At 31.3% G+C, this 23,543-nt stretch overlaps 1 protein-coding gene across 2 annotated transcripts in view; it reads left to right on the forward strand.

The window, feature by feature from the left end:
• LOC129220258 (cysteine and glycine-rich protein 1-like) overlaps positions 1–5,612 on the forward strand; it is a 96,813-nt gene extending 91,201 nt beyond the window's left edge. For both annotated transcript variants that reach the window (XM_054854637.1, XM_054854638.1), the window contains exon 6: positions 5,227–5,612. In XM_054854637.1, coding sequence (XP_054710612.1) covers positions 5,227–5,300 — 74 coding nt within the window. In that variant the 3' untranslated portion in view covers positions 5,301–5,612. The remainder of the gene's footprint in view (positions 1–5,226) is intronic.
• The last annotated feature ends 17,931 nt before the right edge of the window (positions 5,613–23,543 follow it).

Below are 23,543 nucleotides of genomic sequence, written 5' to 3' on the forward strand. Positions count from 1 at the left end.
CTAATCTTCTTTTTGCAATCTTTTTTTTTTTTTTTTTGTGGAATTTTGGGATTGTGGAATGTTAGTTCCTTATGATGTTAAAACGTAGTTTGTGGTAATAAATGGAATTATAATGGCGAAATTGCATCGCTCAACAAAATTTCGTGTGGAGTGGTTGAATCAGGAGGACATTAATTGTACAAATTTTGGTGCATGGTGCACTAAAGGAAAAGATGATTTTACCACTTTTTGCCATTTTTGCAACTGTTCAGTGGCCATAAGCAATAGTGGATTTTTGCAATTGAGGCTGCATGCTAAAACATTTAAGCATAAAGAAAACTGAAAAACGTCAGAAGGATCCTTCTCAAGCTCTGTTTGTTCTTAATACAAGTGGTAAAGGGTTCAGTTTAGATATAAAATCAAAGAGCAGTGGAATTAGTACTTGGGTCATAAGTGGGAAAGAAAAAATAAAAATTTATCTTTGTTTACATTTTGTTTAGTTATTTAGTCTGTAAAGTACACTTTTTTCAAAAATATTTCTTTCAACTACAGGAAAGTCATTTCAGATGTAAGTTATAATTGTGTTTGAAATTTTTTTTAACGAAATCATTGATAAGAATAACTAAATAATATATGATATGTATTTCTTTTTTCATAGCAAAATTATTCATATAATGTGTCCTATATTTGTCCTATATTTTTTGTGGAAAATGTCCTATATGTGACAAGTCGGTCACTTCTACCCCTGATTTTACATCCCATGCTGATAAAAAAAATTCTGCCCCCTCTGTTATCATTCACTTGTGTCTATCAAAATCACTTTTTCACCATTTTCTCTGTCCATACATTTACTAAAATTAATTGCTTTTTGTGATCATTACATTGTTGGCTAAGCAGGGCTCTAATACGCCATTTGTGGAACTTGAACCTGCTCTTGGTTTGCTCTATAATGCAGTTAGGAATACTGTAAAACAGGGCTGTCCAACTACAAAGAGTCCACGGGCCAGAATTCCGGTCATTGATCACCTGGCAGGCCACAGTTTGGAAAAGTTGAACAATAACCTCTTACAGTAGAAGACCGTTATAACGCACACCTTGGGACCAGAGCTTTTGCATTATACAGGTTTTTGCATTATATAGATCATTTCCCAAAGTTTTAAACAAATATTCAGAAAATATCCATGCTTGCACTTCAGAATAAGTATTAATTACAGTGAGTATTAAAGCACTAATTATACAATATAATATATATATTGTCAATCACAAATAAATGTGTTTCATAATTAAAAGAAAACGAATTATCCTGCATTTCTGCTTGCTAGCTTCATGGTTTGCATAATGGACGTATCTTCAAGAGCGATCTAGTATTCTTTTTCCTGCGAAAACTAATTTTCATTTAAAAGCGTTGAATTAAAATGAAAAGATGAGAAATGGTTTCATAATTTAATTTGCTTAACAAATTTTATGTTTTCAAGGCAAAACAGAGGACTTTTTTTAACTGAAAAATTTATTGTTTACTTCTGAAAAGTTGTGCAGTTTACAGAGAACTGCGTTATATAGGTCGGCGTTATAACGGTATTCTACTGTACCTCTTATACAATAACAATTAATAGTTGAACTATTAATTACAAAACAATGAAACAGAAGGATTATAAAACAATTTGCTCACATTTTAATGAGGAAACTGAAGCCGATCCACCTTCTTTACAAATACAGAACATCAACATCCTTGCGAGCCACACAATATGTGATGGCGGGCCCCCAGTAGGACAGCCCTGCTGTAAAGCAAGGCCGTAGCCAGGATATTTTTTTCGGGGTGGGACATGGTCAGAGACAAAATTGGTTCCAGACACACGTAATCAAGGGGGAAAATAGCATTTAAAAATTATGTTGATTATGTTGTTTTCAAAAAATAAATTAAAATAATTAAAAATTCTTACCAAATAATTATTTTAATTTGTTAAATTGTGAGCTTTTAAAAGTGCTCAGCTTGTTAACTTTTAGTAGAAGCTCAACCAGGACGTGTGATAGTTCTTGAAAAAACATATTTATCCTGTGCAACATCAAGAAGAGCCAAAGTTAAAAGAAACTTGTTTATTATGGCTATGATATATACAATGACATGTTAAATGAAATATTGAGAATACGCTCTTTACAATATTAAGTAGCTCATTACTTTAAATGACTTCTGAAGCCAACATTCCAAGTCAAAGTGTGAAACATTAAACATATTGAGCTATGATAGTCATGGCAAGAGCAGTAAGACGAAACTATCGGCAAAAACGGACAGACTCGACTGAGCTGCCGAAAAAGACAACCAAGTCTGACTTGGATTGAAATTGAAAGGGAGGAGAATGAGGCAAAGTGCCGGGAGCTTAAATGCTACCGGCAATTTGCATATTCTGCTGACGCGATCTTGTTGCAAGAAGGAAAGAACGAATGAGAAAAAACTAATGCAAATTAAGGTTGCCAACATTTTTGGAAAATAATTTACCTCCTTTCGTAACATAATTAATAAATTAATGTTACACCAGATTAATTTATGTTACACCAGAATTATTTATCAGGAAGTAATGGCATTTTTATATACGATCTATATCACTCTCACCATTTGATGACTATCCGAGATTCAACAAAATAAGAGGGCTGCATACACTTATATGATCTATAATTCATCATACAGTGTTTCTTACATGTTTAGAATTACAAAGGCATGGGACGGGGGCTTTTAGAATAATATTCAGGCAAATAAGTGAAAATAATCACATTTGATAAGTAATCTACAATCACCACCTCAAAAAATAAATTAATTTTCTTAAAGGCTACAAATATGCATTAACTAGCATTAATAATTAAAATCTGCAAAATTAAGAACTTCATAAAAAGTATGATTGGCTTAAAAATGATAGTTTTGATCATGTAAATCTGTTACGTCTCTTGTTGAACTGCATATGAAAGAATGATTTTTAAAAAAGGTTATCAGTAAGAAGAGTCATTAATATTCTGTTATGGTCCAAGGTGTAAAAAAATTAGGACTTTTTGAAATTGTTTTTAAAAATTTGTGTGTGGGTGTGGAGGGGCATGGAGGAGAAGAGGAAAAGTAGGAAGGATATTAAAATGTCCATTGTGTTATTAACTGGACTAATTGACTTCTTATTATAATAGGTACCACAGCAGTTACATTCTAATTTTTTTGGCTTACATGTTTGATTATTCTTTTATTGTTCAGTAAAATATCTAAGCAGTTATCATATTTTTTCACGCAGAGATTGCATGGCCTTTTATATCCTTGAATAGATGGTGATTTCATAATCCATCCGAGTGCTGTATAGAGCACTGAATATTCCTAGCAAATACTGATACACTCCTTCCGACAGTCGCTTTTCTGACAGTAGTTTCAGCATCAGCTTTGAATACTTCCTGTTGCTTTTTGCCGAATAATTCTGAAAACAAAATGAAATATGTCACAAAATCATTGTACTGTTCATCTTATTTTAAAATGCTAATTTAAGGGAATGAATATACCATTAAAGTGTTCAGAAATTTTGCATGGATTATAAAGGTTTTAACCCCTTCCCGCTCGCTCCCATGAAAATGCCATGCTGGGGTTTCGACCTCCATTTCTCACTCCCGTGATATTGCCGTGCTGGGGTGTGCAATATTAACATGACAAAACTATTGAAACTAATTCATTTATTTTCCCCGGAATACATTGCTCGGAATTTCTCTCTTTATACACTAGATGGCAGCACCAGTCTATTTTAAATGTAATTGCAGATTTTAAATGTAATTGCAGAGATGAAGAAAGGAAATTTGGTACTAACTTACCAGATTGTGACGTTGACCACTGTATCTCAAGCTTTGATATTTACCACACAAGAAAAATTTACTTATCTTACACAAAATATTAATAAAATTATTTTTTAATGTTTAAAAGACGTATTTCTAAAAATTTTTGCTGCTTGCTTGGGCTTGCTTGTTGACTTTTAATAAAATTTTAAATTTTTTAAAAATTTCAATCTAAAAAATATTGAAAATTAAAAATTGAATGCACATGTTGTTCATCCACTTATTTTTATATCATTTTCTTAAATAAAAATAGACACTTTTATGACCGTTTTCTTGAAATTTATCTGATCGTTAAGGGGTTAAAGCATAAATTTCAATAATGTAACACGTAGCTACATAAAAAAGCGCTTTTTCTTTACGTTTAACAAAACTTAAAATTTTCATTCTTATGTCATAAATCCTTATGTTATTCTTATTTCAACACATTAATTTTAAACTTTTTTTTCTTCTGACAAATAATTTTATTGGTGAAACAGAAAGTAACTTGATGATGTCTGAAATTAAAACAAAACTAGCCACCTACTTTGGCTCGCACAATCCGTCACCCGTGGGTTGGTGTACAACTCGATTCTTCCGAAGTAATTAAGTGCAGTGCCTTTGGCGCTGTACTACCTTTGACTTTGCTTAGCGAAAGATGATTTAATTGATGTTTTTGGTACGTAAACTACATTTCTTCAAAGGAAAAAAAATGATAGTATCGCAAAACACATTGCCTGCATCGGTACATTAATTAATAAACAATGTATTAATTTTTTGTTTGGTGCAGCTATATAATCATTTGATTCTGTTCTGCGTACATTGTAACTAAAGCATCGACTCGAATTATTCAATAACTTCTGCTCTAAACAAAAAAAGTGAGAAATTATGAATGTGGGATCAACGTAGCCTTGAGAAAGAAAAACTTTGGGTCTGTGAGTCACTTTCGCTTTAGCGCCTTGCCAGAATGACGGGGAAAAGTGATTCCAAAAGAAGATCCAAGAGGAGAAAAAAATAATTTTTAATAGTATTTAATTAATATCTCTGATAATTGAGTCAGACAGTTATGACACAAAGCTAAACATGTAGCCAAAAAAATTACGAATCTATCGATACCTGGCTCGATGTTCAGAGTTCTGTTGTTCACCAGGAGTATCAATGACATAGAAACATACATACAAAGATACTAAGTTTTTAATTAAGATCCTTTAAATAAAGTTTTATAGGTCTCAATAAATCTTTATTTTCACCACATAATTTGCAATAGGCCTATCTGGCTGTACTAGTATAAACAATGATGGTTATTTTTTATTTTGTGTGTATTTTCAATTTGTTATCATCCACATGTTTTAAAAGATGGTTTTTATCTGTTTTCAATTGTATCCTATTTTGTTTATTGATCAATACACCTTAAAATTTCAGCTTGCTATGGCAAACTCTATGGACCCAAAGGTTATGGATATGGAGGAGGAGCAGGCACACTGCAGATGAGCTAATTCAGTAACATTCAAGCAACAACTGACCCCCTTACTTCAATATTTACGTACAAATCTGTAGTAGATGACTTGTTGCAGAAGACTGATGAGGCAGCTAGTAAAATATTTATTAGTTAGTTGCTGATGTTTCTTTTAATGACCTTCTCTGAGTTCTAGTTTGTACAAGTAGTTTGCACTTACTTCCATGACTTATTTAATTTTTGTTACTTCACATTATAGTCTGTATTTAGAATCAGCATGTCAAGGCCAAATAACGTTCCCACTCTTGCCCCTTTTCCCTTTCTCATTGTTATGTTTATGGCACAATGAACCTTTTACACACTTTGCTTGTGCAAAAGGTGCTTTGCTTGTGCATAAAGTAGTTGGTTGTTCTTTCAGTGCAGTGGCGCAGCCCCTTGGTTTTAGGGTTAAAACCCCTTGTAGAGCTCGAACACATTTTTTCTTCACCATACAAATCAAGAGAAAAAATACTAACTACACTTTTCTAAGCGGAATAGGTTTCACCAGAATATCAGGACCTGATCAACAAATGATCAGGAAGCAGTTAAGAATTATTTTCTAATTTATAAATGAACTAGTTATATTTCATAGCTATGAGTTAAAATGATCTTAGTGTAGTGCAACTGGGTATCATGGTTACTCAGCACTTCCAGTACTGTACAGATCCTTTTTAGGGAAACCTAGGGAAAGGAAGCCTAGCACAGGATTTTGTGAGACTCCTTCCCAATTCTCTGCTAAAGATTAAAACTGTTATTAGTTAGAATTTGACATTCATCAAGACATTGATGTATTTAAAAAGGATGTTTTAAATGATCTCGGGGGAAAAAAAGAAAGAAAAAAAACATAAAATGATTAATAAGATTCAAGTAAAACAACTGATAAATATACTGTGAATTCCCCCGTTTTCTTCCTTTTAAAGTCACAGTGATATCAGTACAAATTATTAATTATTTTTAAGCGAGTGTTATAAATTATTGCGTAAGAAAGAAACAACTTTTTAGTTTGAAAATTGCTTCCAGAAGGTTTTTCTGGCTTACACTGCCCAACCTAGTCTTATAATTCATGTTAAGAATACTTTCGTGACATTCAATGCAGAAAATGTGTCTGAAAAAGAAACATTTTTCATGACTAAGGTCAGGGCCGTATTTAGGGGAGCGCAGGCAGGACTACTGCCCCGTGGCCTCCACAACAAAGGGGCCCCCACAATGAAATTTTTACAAAATATCCTAACTTTTACGGGTTGAAAATATCGGACATATACATAATGTATCAAAATATTCGGATATATATCAAAGTATCGGATATTTTCGAAAATATGATGATCTTTTTGAACCCTGATTAGGGGCCCCCACTCCTTTGTTGCCCCGGGGCCTCCACACTTCCAAATCCGGCCCTGACTAAGGTTGTAGATGATTTAAAATTAGGTAAATTGAGTATTTCCATTAACTATATGAAAATGAAGTTATGCTTTCAAATTATTGGTTTAAGATATTCATAGTAAGAATAGTTATTAAGGGGAATGAATGAATATCTAACTAATGTTAAAAGCAATACTACATTTTAAGATTTTCCTTCTTTAATTTTTAACTTACATCAAGTCGAGAGAGCTCTGACGAAAAGGCTAACGGGGAGCAAATCGATCCAGCAAAATTTTTCAACATTAATTGTCCCTATCTTGAACTTCATCAGTGTCCTTTAGTCAATGAAATGAATGATTTGGCCAGTACGGTGGAGGAGCAGGAGGATACATTCGAGGAAAATGAACCAGAAGAGGACAGCGAGGACTATCTTTTGAAAAACTCTGAGGACAGTGATTACCTCAATGAATCAGCAAATGAAGAAACTGCAGCTGAAGTTTCTTTTATAGTATAGGGAAGATTGACAAACTTTTGTTGAAAGTATGATGAACAAAAGTCTGCAGTCAGTGGCAAAAAGTGTACGATGAAACAGTGATACGAAAGCACTGATGTTTACCGTGAATTATGCTCCCGTACAAAGTTTCACCACTTTGAAACACCTGGGTCAATGCATTTGATGAACCTATTCAAGAGGGACATATGTGACTGAAAGGATGAAATGTGTCACCTCTGAACACCTTTTTCTCTGAATGGAAGCTATAGAAAAAGCACAGTTGTTAGTTTGTGGTGTTTTCTGCGGCTCCTTCCCAATTCTTATCGAAAGGTTGAAATTTTATTAGAATTTGACGTTCATGAAGACATTGATGTATTTGAAGAGGATGGTTTAAATGATTTCGCGAACCAAACCCCCCCCCCCCAAAAAAAAAAGTAGTACTAAGATACAAGTAAAACGAATGATAATTGTACTTTGCTTTTCCCCCATTTTCTTTGTTTTAAAGTCACAGTGATATCAGTACAAATTATTAATTTTTTTAAGCAAGTGTTATGAAAAAATAATTGCTGTCTCTTTGGTTAAATATTGGATATTTTCTCATTATAAATGAATGCGTAAGAAACCAACAATTTTCAATTTTGAGAACACCTCCCAGAGCATTTTTCTGTCTGCACCACTGTTTCAGTCGTAACAATCATAGTAAGATTGAAATCGAATTTTTTTTAGATTTATTAACAAAAACGTTGTTTCGAAACTTTAAAAAATTGTTTAATGATGTAATAAATTATTAAATGTTAAAATGTTAAATATTTTTGAGCAAAATTAGTTTTTAAATTAGTTATGAAACACATTTTGTAATAATTGGGAGAAACTTTTGTGCATTTTTAATGTTGCAAAAAAATAAAGCCATTCATATCATGTAAGTTTTTAAATTTGAAGTATGAAGTCTGATTTTAAAGCCTTATTGAAATAAATACTATGCATATTTATTTCAAAATGGCTTCTTGCTGTATTCATGGGGACAACACTGAAAATCTGCCCTTGACATGCCTATTCTAAAAAAAATCTATATTTGTATTTTCTTTTATATTTTGGTTTAAAATTAATTTAACAAATGGTGTTTTTATGCCATTATTGTGCAATTTAGTTTCATTCTCATATTTTGTTTCTGAAGTCATTTCATTGCATTGCAGTTTTTTTAATGTTATTTTATTATCATAATCTTTTGTTGTTTTAATATAATAAACTTAAAATGGTTAAAATGCTTTTATGAGCACAATACATTTGAGCTTTTTGAATTGTTCTTAGTTATAAAAATTAAAATTATTGTGAAGTTTTAAGTGTTGATCACTGTGACAGCTAACGTTATGATTTTCATTTAATGTCAGGGTTTTATTTGTTATGTTTTATGTCATACACGTATCCATTTTAATGTGTTCGTCGTAACGTTTGCAAATAAAAAAATTCGTACAAAGGCTGATCAATGCAAGGAACAGCTAAGAAATGGAAATTTTTATCTAATATTTTATTTTAGTGTTCTACTAATAAACATAATAGTTTTAAAGCTGCCATTTTCATGAATGAAATCAAAAAGTTTTTTGAACTAATTGAAAAAAAAAAATACATGCTGTATCATTATTTTTTGTTAAACTGTTTTCTCTTATATTTTGATGACAATTAAAAAATAAAAGTAAAATTATTTGTTTTTCAAAAAGTAAATATAGTTGCTAAATAAATTAACATATTATATACTGTTTACCACAAAAAATAGCTATCGTTAATAAATGGCTCATCCCCACCTTCAATTGTCTCAATCATGTAATAAAGAAAAAAACGGGAAAAAGTCAAATATTTTTTTTACTTTATCAGTGTCAATATTTTTTCAATATTAAAACAGACTTTTGCTGTTATTATTCTTGCTGCTACTAAATACAGTTCATACCCCAACACAAGCAGACTAGCCTACTGCCTTGGAAGGTAAAGTGCGGGTATCTGCAGAATTGAGGTTTTGAGATATTTGATGAAACGAGCTTTGTATTTCGTACAAACGAGATGATGTGTGCATCACATGACTTTTTTTTACTCCATTTTAATGTCATTTTCTCATTATTGGGAGTTTTAATGTGGTTCAATAGTTGACTCTCTAAATATCACCAACAATGGCCAATTGAAACAAAATTATAAAAAAAAAAAAATCGCCAAATTTGTCGCCAAGTTGGCGACCAAAAGACTGGCAATATATTGCCAAGTGTCCGCCAAATTGTAACACCACTTGTGTTTACATCGAAAGTAACAATGATTTCTCCCCAAAAAGGGGCATAAAACCCCTTTAGAAAAACCTCGAATGCAACCAAAAGGGAAGGTGCACAACTAGGCTCCACTAGATGTCTACGTTCCAAATTTCATCTTTCTAGGACATAACGTTTTTGAGATATGCGAAATACATACATACACACATACGTACATATAGACGTCACGAGAAAACTCGTAATTAACTCGGGGGTCGTCAAAATGGATATTTCAGGTGTCTGTAGGTTCCTAAGCGTATCACGTGTTGTCTGGTTGAAAAATAAACTCAACATTCATTCGGGGGGGCGAGCAAAATGGAAATTAAGGCGGATTTTTGAGTGAAAATGTTTTTGTGAATACAATACTTCCTTTTTCGTAAAAGGTAGTAAAAAGAGTGAAATGTAGGAATTTGATGCTTTTTTATGCTTTATTTTCAGCGGAACCCAAATAAGCAAGTTTTCACAAAAAAAGCTAAAGTACAATAGATGAAAAAAATGCAAAAAAAGAAAAATGAAATGTTTTTGATACTGCGCTTTACTTTCCCAAAAGCAACTTAGTATGCATTACCAAATGCAACGAGAAGTTCTTTAGGTTTAATAGCTGGGGTGACACCACAGGGTATGTGTTAATCGAGAACTGATTGTTCAATGTTATTGAGCCTAAGTGCTGCATGGATGCACAATAATTAAACAAATAACTAGATATATATATATTCAGTTTTGACTAGAGCTGTTGGTGTCATCAAAAATTGATTCAAGTTTGAAAAATTTATTACATTAAAATATTTATTATTGTGTATTATGAAGAAAAAACATTTTACAACATTGAAATTGAGCATTTATTATATAACAAATGAATAAAGTATAAAGAGCTTGACAAAGACATACATGATCAATCTTTTTGTAAATATAGATTATCATCTGTAGTACAATCTTTCACGAACACTTTTAAGTGCGCTAGGGAGTAGCTGTTTTAATTTTTAATAATTCAAGATTGTTTAGTTGCGCTTTTAGAAGCATGTAGCATACAATTTGAATCGTCTAAATATATTTAGGAGGCGATAGGTATTCCTACAATTTTCGAGCTAGCAGAATGCAATGATGCATTTTTAGTTTTTATCAAAAAAAGTTATGCACTAACTACACTAAGTGTAGAAATATTTTTAATGATATTGTAACTAAAGTTTATTATTTTTCGTAAATGAACAGGCTGCATTTTATTTACAAGAGTTTAATGTTTTATTTGTATGAGAAGTTTGCTTTTTTTTTCCATTTAAATTATTATTTTTTTTTTTAATGTCTTCTCTCTTACTTTTGAAGAATTGATGTATATATTTTTGAGCAATCTCACGTTCTTTCCATATTGTTCATGTATAAAGTAGCTAAATGCTCAATTTAATGCCTTTTTCTTAGATCTAATTTGGGAATACAGTGGAGTCTCCGGGCTCGATAACCCGGCCAAATCGGGAAAATTCTGTCACCATGCTGGCAGCACGAAAAATCCTTGTGCAAATAATTTGTTGCATTTTCTATAAACTGGACCATCTTTAAACTTGGCCGCTTTTTGGTCCACATTAGGTCGGGTTTTCAAGACTCTACTGTATTAATTTGCTTAATATATGCTTAATAAAGTAAAAACATACCCCCCCCCCCCCTTTCCTGTCTCACACTTTTGGATATGTTAAACCACACAAAGCCAAAAATGTCTAGTTAGCAAAATAAGTTTCTTTATTATTAGAATTTAGAGTGTTACTCGTTCATATTTTTAAGCTCATTCTTCTAAAAGTTAGAAATATTTAACTTTTTAAAATGGTTTTTTATTTTTCCAAATATTAAACCAAGGAGAAATGCAAAGTGATTGGTTATATGTTCAGTATTTACTGATTAGTAAATATTTTGCATTCCATTATTTGTTATGCAAGGTTGCAGTTTTGCCTTTGTGTTATTATTTTCTCTTTATATTTTTATTATATTATAGAACTGCAATGATTTATATACTGATCTTCAAAATGTATTTTCATTGAATATAAATTGTTTTCCTTTTTTAATAAGTAGACAGATCAAACATGCTTACCATACTGTCTTAACAGTTTTCACAGTTGTTATTCACTATTAGATTCAAACCTCTGTCAGACACTCTAACCACCTTTTGAAGCCTCTCACTCAGGAGCTCTCAAAGTGGGTGTGGTGAAGTGTCCGCAGTATCAATGCGTCTATACATAATACATATAGACTTGCGTGCCATGAGAAAATTCTAATTCTTTAAAGAGTGCTGCAAATCAGAAAAGTGTGGCAACCCCCACTCCAACTAAAAAGAAGGCTTTGAGTAAGTTTTGATGTCTGTCTGAGGCTTGAATTTACTGGTGAAATAACTCTAAATCTTGAAAAGACTGAACCTCGAAATGAATGTTTATGGAAAGTATTGTTTACCTATGATCATGGAAAATTAGTCAATTGTTTAATTACTGTTATAGCAAATGCCTGTAATTGGTGCAGGAATATTAAATGTTATTTTCCTAGGTTATAAAAGTGGCAAAATATTCCAATGTTAAATCTTGAAAGATGTATTTGATTTTAAAAATATGTAGCTGTTGGGAAATGACTACAAGATAGTTTTCATCTGCTTAAATTGAAGCAGAAAAAATTGATTGATTGTACGTTTAGTTTATTATACGGTTGTATAGAGTTATGTACTGTGTATGAAAACTCTTAAGCAATGAAACTAGTCTGATACATACAATAAAAAAATTGTTAAAATATGAGAATTATACTGAAATGAATTATATGGAGTGTAATTTTTGCGTCCTTTCATTATGCAATAAGTGCCAAACGTTTTTAAAAAAATTATTTTTTAGTCTTAGGTTCTTGACGTACGAGTTTCCTAGGCAAAAGTGAAAATGAATCTGTTTGATTGAAGTATTTTATGCGCACGTAAAGCAGTTTTTCTTTCTGCAGTCATAGTAATCTTTTCTTTTCTTTTAATTTTTTTGTATATCTTAGCTTGTTGATGGCCTTCATAAAAAGTTAAGATGATTAAAAGGGTAGCAAACTAGTACTAATGAGGTCTAAAAAAATCTGTCCCAATTTGAAAGAACAGATTGTAGGAAAATTGAAAATAATTTCAACAGAATAATCAAACACTTGTTATCTTTCTCAGAATAAAATTTGAAAAATTTGTCATGAGCTTTTAAAGTTTTCTACAGCTCAACTTTTCCGCTTGATACAGGATTTTTCCACATCGATGAAAATTACTTTCATTTAACACAAAACTGTCACCACCATTTGCTAATAGCAGCTTCTGTACTGCAAGTTTTCCAGAATAATAGCTTTATAAGCGCAAGCAATAATAAATTTTATTTATGTAAAATGATAAGAACTTGCCGATCATTCCAAACAAGCTAATGATGAACATTGCTTGCCAACTATGGGTACAATCCAAATGCATTTTTCTGTAGTAAGAAATTTCGACATTCCTTTTATATTTTCAGCTTATCATTGTAATCGACTTTTTCAAAATAAGACTGTTTTATGATACATTCTTATTAATTTGTATTCCATTTTCAGAAATTGCGTTTAAATTTACAACTTTTTTTTTTATGTGTATAATACTTTTTATAGCAGCTCAGGTATGTACTGTTCATGGGTGTCTAGGTATAATGGGGTCTTTTCCAAAATTTTAAAAGTATTTTTTTATTTTTTGAAAGAGCATGCGTAAAAACATAAGGATTTGACCATTTTTTAAATAATTTATTTAAGTTTAATATTTCTTAAAAATTACTTAAATCGGTGCACTTTCATCGTTTAACGCTTCTGTCGTGTGACATCACAGATGATGAAATGCCATTCAATGTTGCCATTCACAGAACAAAATATTTAATTCGCATCTTTACTCACATGTATTGGCAACGATATGGTTGATAGCAAGCGTAGAGCGCAATTTTAATTCGCTGCTTGATTATCATAACGTCGAAATGTAATAGAAAGATGCGCCAAATTGCATCATTTGTGACATCATAAAGACCACGCCTTGTTTGAAAAATTGGACATTTAAAAAAATTGATGAAAAAAAAAAACTGTTGGGAAAATCAAAGTGTTTTCTGGGTTCTTTTTTTGATCATTCTGTCCATTTCAATGACTAAAAGTAGTACTTTTAACTGAAGGAAACCTCCCCATTGTAACATTTGTTTGTCATTTTTGAATAAATTTCTACCGGGGAGGGTTTATGTGTTTTGCCCTCCGCCCAAATTTTAAAAAGGTATGTCATGGGATATATTGGCACTCTTGCTTTTAGGTACTACCTATACCGAATCCCCATGGTTCGATCTGGATTACAGAGATAAATTTTACATATGAATGCCGATGTAATATTTTAAGACTCAGTAAGCTACTCATTATTAATCTTACCTGTATCTGTGATGTGTTGAACAATCAAGTATAAAGATGTCTTAGCTTGTCAAACCATCCTTGCAGATGATATAAAAACAAAAATGGAAAAAAAAAAAAAAACCTAAATAATAATAATAAATCACAAAAAACTAAACAACTGTAACAAATATAAATGATAAAATTAATTATTTCAGCTTAAAATTTGCGAACAATTGAAGACACAAATTTTGTTTTCCAAGTATACTGTGTTTGTTTCATCTATATTTTTAGCTCAAAAATAGTGTTTTCATGTTTTAACTGTAATTTTGGAAAGCCTTTCCCTATGTTCAGTGCTGAATTAAATAAACCAGAAAGTTTTAAGAAACTAAACAAAATCTTATTATTTATCATTCAGCCATCAAATAGTTGTTGTTTTTTACTTTTGAAAAATTAATTAATTTTATTATTGTTGTTATTATTTATTTTTAAACTTTCTTTAATCTTTTTTTTTAGTTTCATTTGTTTGATGTCATTGCTTTGATTTTCAATACTATTCAGCCTTCAAATAACTGATTGCTTTTATGAGAAAAAAAAGTTTATATTTTATTTTATTTTGTTTGATTCTTGTCCATTTTTTTTCTTTTAACTTCAATTCGTTTTAACTTTTTAATGTCATTGCTTAATAAAAATTGGGTTTTACATAATTTTAAATGCATATCTGCGTTTTAAGCAAATTAAATAATATACCTAGGCATCCATGATTAGCCTTTCTGTTTTTTATCAAATCAAAATATACCATTTGTGGACGTTTTTATGTGTTTTCGTTTGTAAGGCACAGTCATTAGTTATATGTTTGTGTTTACATGTATATGTAATTATGTTGTGTACTTTTATTGATATTTTAGCCATGTTTTAAATATGAGTCAAAGAAAATTGATATTGAATAGATATATATTTACCTAATGATGTACTAATACTTCCTGTATTTTGCTAATAAAAGTACAAAATCAAAATTATTTTTGCTTTTAGTTTTATTAAAGATGATAAAAATGAAGTTAATAATGCATTCTTGAGAAAGATATCTCCTAAAATATGATTCACATGACAAACCAATTTTTCCTGCCAAAAATCTTTTAGTGAAGTCTTTTTATAAATGCATGGGAATGTGGGATGAAATGAAATAGTTAAAAGAACTGGTGTGCCGATTCTACATCAGCTGCCAGTTTGTTTGGCTCTCTTGGCTTCCTTAAGAGGTTTTCCACCTCCAGCTCAATTACTTCCTATTCTGAGCTGATAAGTGCTAAAAAGCACAAAACTGCAGTCCTCGGATGGAATAACTGAGCTGGCGGTCTATTTTATGTAAGGTAACTTAATTCAAAATTTGTATTGAAAATCTACAGTGCATTAAATTGCATTTAATACTTTTCACAGTAAATTTTTACCTACAAAAAAAAAAAAAAAAAAAAGGAAAATGTACACTTTTTTTGCAAGTAAAAGTAAAATATTTTTCTAATTAAATATTCTTACTTGGTTATCAAAATTATTTTTCGTCAAGTGAATGAATTAATAAAAAACAAATAAATAAAGAAATAATGACACAATAAAATGAATTAGTTAATTAATAGGGGAAGGTGGGGATATATGAACAGTTTTTTTTTTCATTTCTCTTTTTTTTTGTTTTCAAAAAATATCAATGTCTTAAAATATTTTTCTAATTAAATATTCTTACTTGATTATTAAAATTGTTTTTCATCAAGTGAATGAATAAAAAACAAACAAATAAATAAATAATGACACAATAAAACGAATTAGTTAATTAATAGGGGAAAGGAAGGGGATATATGTGAACATTTTTTTTTTCATTTCGCTTTTTTTTTTTTTCAAAAAATATCAATGTCTCAGTGCAAAAATGTCCCCATGGTTGAATATTCTTTTCTTTGTGACATGGAATTTTTTATATTGTTCAAAAAAAAGTATTTGGTATTTTTAAAATATGTCTTCAATTGTTCACATGTGTCCCTATAGAAGGGCACATGGAAAGAATGCCTGGGCCATATATGAACACTATTAAAGATTGCAGGCCAAGCATCATTTGATAACGAAAAACTCTTTAATATAAAAGTATATACAGTTGAATCCTGATTTAACGAATTCACCCGGCCCCAAACTTTTATACATTAAATCTGGGTTATTCGTAATATTAGAGTGTGAAAAAAATTAAAAAAAAAAAGCACTTACCTTACCTCAAACTCCTAATAAGCAACTGTGCAAAAATTTTCATAATTAGAAAGTGTACACTTTGTATTCAGCGTTCCACGACTCATTACATGCTAGGTTAGTTTGAAATTCTTAACTACTGAGTAATAGATGTCTGATAATTTCCTTGATACTTGACTCAAAATACAGTCGAGCCTGCTTAATGGAATAGGCAATTTGCCAGGAAAAATTATTCTAATAAGCGAGATATTCCATTATCCGGAATAAAAATAACACCCTTCTACGGTGTAGTACATGGGAATTTTATTACATTAAGCGGGATATTCTATTATCTGATATTCCATTAAGCGGGCTCGACTGTAGTTCTCTTTCGACTTTATGGAAAGAAGAAAATACTGTGTCTTTTGCAACCTGTCGCATGAGATATGTTTTTAGTTTCCAGCCCATGTAAAGCATTTGAAAAAGTGACAGTTTTGATGAGAGTTTCACTATCGCTTTCTGCATCAGAATCACTATTCATTGTTTGTCCCTTCTCCCATCAAAAATGGCTGATTCCAAGAAAAGTCCTTTTTTCTGCTTCGGACAATATGGATGTAACATTTGGAAAACAAACCAATATTTCCTAACTGAAATGAACAAAAAAAAATTTTTTTTCGACTCTTAAAGTAATTTGTTATTTCAGGGTTTATTATTTGGTAAATATATGTTTTTGCCTTCATTTTAATTGGGGAAAAAGAAAAATTCGCTAAATCGCAAAATTCGTTAAATAGAGATTCGTTAAATTGGGGTCCAACTGTATGTATACCAAATACGTTGATGGATTGGAAACCTTTACTGCATCAGTTTCAATTGTATACAGTAGAATACCTTTATAACGCCTACCTATATAACGCAATTCTCTATAAACCGCACAACTTTTCATAAGTTAACAATAGGTTTTGATGTTTAAAAAATCTTTCTGCTTTGCCTTGAAAGCATGAAAATGGTTAGGCAAAATTAATTGTAAAATAGTTTTTCATCTTTCAATCTTAATTCAAAGCTTTTAAATGAAAAATAGTATTCACAGTGAAAAAAAATTACCAGATGGCTCTTGAAAATGCAGTTGTTATGCAAACTATAAAGCTAGCAGAAATGCAGGATAATTCACTTTTTTTTTATTATGAACATATTTTTTTTGTGAATAACTAATTGTATAATTAGTGCTTTAATACTCATTGCAGATAAAACTCATTCTGAAGTGCTAATATATAGATATCTTCTGAATATTAGTTTCAAAATTTGTGAAATGATCTATACAAGGCAAAAGCTCTGGTCCCGAGGTGTGCATTATAACGGTCTTCTACTGTAGTAATTTTGTGATTAATATAATATCTCTTTTAAATATAGGACTACTCACTATTAAATTTTAAAGTCTCGTAATCTATTCTAATCACTGGACAAACACAAAAAAAAAAAAAAAAAAAAAAAAAAATGAGAATGCATAGTACAAATAATTTTATGTTAATATGAAAAGATTATTTTAACTATATATTGCTTTTAAGCTTCATACAAAGGTTAGTAATGTATTTTAAAATGGTTTTAAATTTCAGTTTTTACCAAATGAAAATACTTTGTGAATTTTTACTTCCTGTAAGCGTTATATAACACTAAGCTGTAGTCAAGCTATTTAGTACCAGAAAATAATTTTGAAAAATTAATATTTAATTCTACTAATAACAAGTAACACTAAATGTTTAACATGGTTATAAAAAATGATAATAATGAATATTTCAACTTTTTTTAAAACTTATATGCTAGTCTAATATTAATGTTATGGAAGGGATATGGGAACTGTTCACATATACACCTAGATGTTGTGTTCGCAAGTGCCCCATCATCTATCTTCGAACTAAATTGCAAAAAAAAAAAAAGAGTTCTTAATTTAATAGAAAAATTTAAATATTACCGTACATTTACTTGAATGTTCACACAATGTTTTACAGTTACTAAGTTTTAGTTAGTTTAAAATATGTTTTCAGGAAAAAGACAGTGATACATACAATACTTGCTAATAGAAAGAAGTTGACACCACAGAAACATATAAGGGCTCCTTGCTATAATAATACTTCCTTTTTTGTAAAAGGAAGTAAAAAAGTGAATAAAATAGCGAATAATAAGAACATAATTAAACAAGTGAACTTATGAGTGAAAGATGTAAAAATTGGCTAAAAAAAAGCAAATTGGATTAAATTATCACTATTTTGTATTGTAAGTTCATATAAAATGATATTGTCCCAGATATACATTGCATGGGTGCATACGAGTTGAAATAAGAACTTTAGAAGCAGGGGAATTCATTTATGTTTCCCTCAAATTTTCAGTTATGATTCCCAAGGAGCACAAAAATATTAATCGACGTAGGACCGACATAGATCAATGTTTGAAACCCGATTAATAACGGAGACGGTTTTGAGAATATAGAATTATGTCGAAGTATATTTTTTCGTCGGTTTTATGTAAAAAATCGTTTTTACTTCTTGTTTTGGCGTTTTTAACAAGTTAACCATATTTAAAAGCGTTTATTTAGTAATTTTCTTATGAATACGCAATTCAGAAGATAAATATAATACTTTTGCAAATATCGAAAAACGTTTTTTTAATATCGAAAGAAAAATATTGTAACACTGACATACTTTGACGTCAATCTATGCAATAAAAACATGGTTTCTACACATAGAACTATGTCAAAATATGTTTTTGTTTCGACATTATTTAAAATTACATATTCAAGCTGTTTTAAATCAAGTGGAGAAAAATAAATCAACTTCATAAACAGATGATTAAAAAGAAGTACTGTGCGAATTAAAAACCAGTGAATGAATACTTAAATCCTTTAATAAATGAATAAATATGCGAACAAAATAAACTTTTTCACTGTGCCCCGTGTGCTCTTAACAAATTGTGTGAAACATTCAAAATTAAAACGAGTCTAATGTTAACTAAATAAGTACAGCATTGAACATCAGTAGATTTCAATAAATACTTAAAATATTAATTGCAAAAACATTATCATTTTTAATAACAAGAATTGTGTTTGGCAGACCACAAAATATTACGATACATGTATCAAATTTTGAAAATGACTTATTTTATTATTTTCTTTAATGCTTAAAGCTATTTATTTTTTCACTGGAATCAGCTATATGTTTAGGATATTAGTAAAAATACAGTGAAGCCTGTGTAAGTTGACCACTTGCGGTGCACTACTTTAGTGGTCAACTTTAGCAGGTGGTCAACTTATAGAGGTTGAATTATATGACACAGATCTAATTCTGTGCCTGAAAATAGTTGTCAACTTAGACAGGTGGTCAACTTTACAGGTTTTACTGTATTGCTAAGTGGCGCTGAAAGTTTCGGAAATATTTTACTATTTCACTGTGCCCCACATTCCCCTAAATGATTTAACTTAAAGTTTGTATTTAATTGAGATTGAGAATAAAATTTGCTAACTGGGGATTTCAAATTCAACTATATAACTAATATTTTTATTCAAAACTAACAGTTTATAATTCTCGAATAAAATAAGGGAAAATTCATACGAAATGCAGAAATAGCGCTTTGTTACGCTTCATCAAAATACAAAATTTCCAGATTACTAATTCCTAATATTTAAGATTGATAAGAAATAAAACAACATAAAATTACACACTGGTAAATTTAATCTTTGATGTGTATATGGGTGTAAATTTGCCCATAATAACCATATCTTTATTACAGCATCCTCATGACCATGTCTTTTTTTATGGATATGCCTCGTATAACCTGATCAAAAAATTCACCAGTCATGATATGACTGGTGCGAATCTCTTGTCGACTTCTGTTACAGTCCATTTGTAGAAACAAGAAACTCAACGAGTAGGATCCTATAGCAATCCGTGACTGCGAAAAACATAATTTAAATTAAAGGCTTCAAAATTCAAAAGAATTTTGGAATGCAAGCTCTGAAGTAGAATATTGAAGTTTGCGTCGTCTTTATGAAAAATGTATAAATAAATAAATAAAAATAACAAAAAAGGAAAAAAAAGTTTATCTTTCAAAGAATAACTTTTACTGCCCTTATTTGGATTCTAGTGTGTCAATGACATGAAAGAAACATTATTGAGCAATCAAGATTGCTTATTGTTTTCACTTGACAGCAGTTGATGTTCTTCGATTTTATTTTTCGATGATTATAATGCAAAATCCTCTGGTGCACGGTCCTCCACGAGCATGTACCCCCTCCTCGGTGGTGGCGTCCATGTTCTCTGGTCCTCCGGCCTCCAGGACAATGTCCCTTCCCCTGGGAGGTGGCGTCCATTAGCCTCGGAATCGAATTATTTATAAACGATCTTCTCGACTTTATACAATCCTTTTTAAGCGAAATAAGTATCCAGCTCACAACATCCAGCATTCAGCGCCTGGCAATTATTTGAATTTTGACGTATTGCATTAAATTAATGGTTTTCACAATATAAATAATATTATTAAATATTAATACCGATAAATACCATTATTATAAAAAAGAAACCCAACGAGTAGGGTCCTATAGCAATCCGTGATTGCGAAAAATATAATTTGAATTAAAAGCTTCAAAATTCAAAAGAATTTTTCTTGAATATCGTGTTTTTATATTTGAGCATTTTTATACTATACACTCCGCCCACCAACTTTCCCAACTTTCGAAATGAAGAAACACTGTTGCTGCCATGTCTTTTACGAAACTCTTGTTATTGGCTGATGATTCTATCAGTGTAATACATTGCTGAGGAGTGTATATACATTATGGGTTCAAGTTTAGTTAGATAACGAGTAGGGTAAACGCACCTTTAACCTACATGCTTAAGACATCGCTCTGAGGTTAAGTAAATTTTCTGAGCCTTTTAATGTATTTAGACTTTTTAAACTATTTTTCTCTCATGCAACTACTTCTCATCCAACGTTTGGCTGCTTCTAGATCCTCTGAATGAGTTAATTCTATTTTTATTTGCTAAATTTCGAAAAAATGTGCGACCCCCTGTTAAATATCAAGATAAAGATAAAGTTCAAACGTAGAAAATGCTCCTACCTGTCACTGCCCTTCTTACAGGGGTTCAAATTTTCTTCCAATCTGTCTTTCAATTTCAAATCTAAAGACCTAGTCCCGAGATTCCGGAACGGAACCAAAAAAATCTTAGATAATCTCTATCTTCCTCATCTATACCGATGGTTACAAATGCACCCTAAATATCACTGCAAAACGTATGTTGGTATTCGCGAAACCTCAAAATCACATCAAGAATCCGAGGATTCAAAGCAGGCCCAGAGTACAGACAGCCATTCAAGGATTTTTTATTTGCACCCTTTGACGATGCGTCAAAAACCATACGCACTTTTATAGTTTCTTTTATCGGTTCGCACTACCGCAGAATGGGACATGTAATAAGAATTCATTTCAAAACCCCCCCAGTAACAGACACCGAAAGATCTGATGATACCCAGTAACAGATAGGATGAGGAAAAGATGAGTAATGGAGAACATTTCCTTTTTTCTCTTCAAAATGTGCAAAAGTTCTTTATTTTTAGAATTAAAGCCTTGTTATATTAGAATGTACATGAAACAACAGCTGAGCTCGTGGTGGCTGTTCATAACCTTCCTCCGCTGCCTTGTAAATACCAATTGGTTCATACAATTCACTGATAGCACTGGATGGTTGCGTAGTATTCATGGGCAACAGCAACATCAGTTTTACGCGCCTGAAATTCTTTATTATTTAAATCCAAACTTATGACTGTCTGTTACTGGACCGTTATCTGTTACTGGTGCCTTTACCCTAATCGCGACGATATGGCATGTTTTTAAGCTAAATAGATATTTCATTGTTTAATATTTTCTACTAGTGGTACCTGCACGGCTTTGCCCATAATAGAAAAATTAAAAGGTCTTTTGGTTCGCCTGTATATTTACAAATAATGTACGGTGAATTTTCTCGCCAATTGGCTTGTACCCATGTTACGGTTCCACGTTATGATAATTTCGTAATTTACTCGTCCATCTTATGATAGTTTTGTTCTTAAAATTGGAATAGAAAAAAGAACCACATCGAATTTTCGAAAAATCGCTTCGAGGTGCACACCCCTACGCTACAAACTAACTGTGCCAAATTTCACGAAAATCGGCCGAACGGTCTAGGCACTATGCGCGTCACAGAGATCCAGACATCCTCCTGACATCCAGACAGAGAGACTTTCAGCTTTATTATTAGTAAAGATAACTAGCGGGGAGAGATGTCTTTCTTTTTTTCAGGCTAAAAAGTGGTATGTCCACATCTTTCGAACTGAAAAGTCAAATAATCTCAATTTGTAAAAAAATGATGATTGATTCTCGGGCTCTACGATTCAATTCATAATTTCGCAAAATAGCTTTTATGAATCAAACTATGTTAGATGCTTTAAATTTCTGTAAAACTTTTTTGGTGGAAACCCAATTTTGTTCATTAAAAATTAAGTGTTTCAAAGTATAAATAATTCAATCTTTCCTTCGTAATGTCGACTTTTTCTTATTGAATTAGCATTTGAAGTTGATTCGGGTCAAATTTCCTTACACTTATATCAGATTTTTAATGAATTTCATTTATAATTGTATTCAAATGATTGACTCCGCGCAGGAAATCTTCTTTGCTTATTCATGCATTGATCAGAGCGTATTTAATTGCTTTTGTTCCTTAACAGAAGAAAAGAAAAAAAAACTGATGAAAATTAATACCCAATTTTATTTTTTAAAGTCAGAAAAAGGGAATGATACATTCTTCTTTAACCTTGCAATTAAACGCCAACCAAAGAATTCGAAAGGGTTTGCCACCAAAACTCTACCCTTTCACAAAGAAAAGAAGAAAAAAAAAACTTCGAGTTCTCGACAGCAGACAATTCATTCGAATCAATGAGCGTAGAAATCTCATAGCCGCTAATGAATCAGAAGATTTGCAGCGCCCCCTTGTGTCAGATCCCGACGAGAGAGAGGAAGAGAAGACGGCAAGTGACGTGAGACAACAGGGGACTCCTTTATTAATTGCATTAATTAAAGAAGGCTAATTAGCCGAGCTATGTAAATGAATGTCCGTATCGTGGGGGTATGACGAGGTAATTATGCCTCTGAGGAGGGGCGTCTGTGGGGGTGCAGACGACTGACAGAATTCGGAGAAAGTTCAAGCAAAGAGCATTTTTTTTCTCTAGATTTCGGAACAAAAAGTTGGATTGTTCCTTTTTGGCTTACAGTTAAGTTATTTTCACCGAGATAACAAATAATTCATTTAAAAAAAAAGATCAAACATTTTCAAATACACCTACAACAACTTCAAAATAGACAATTAATCTCCTATGTGATATTTTTTATGTAGGTATGACATTTTTCTTAAGGTTATTTTGGTGTAAAAAAGTAGGTTTGTAGGAAAGTTTCGTTCTTTTACAAAGTGAGAGAAAATGACGTAATTTTCAATACGTTTAAAAGTATGTGACTGTCTGTGGCGCC

The sequence above is a fragment of the Uloborus diversus genome, chromosome 4, assembly GCF_026930045.1.
Source record: "Uloborus diversus isolate 005 chromosome 4, Udiv.v.3.1, whole genome shotgun sequence".
In the NCBI taxonomy this organism is placed as follows: Eukaryota; Metazoa; Arthropoda; class Arachnida; order Araneae; family Uloboridae; genus Uloborus; species Uloborus diversus.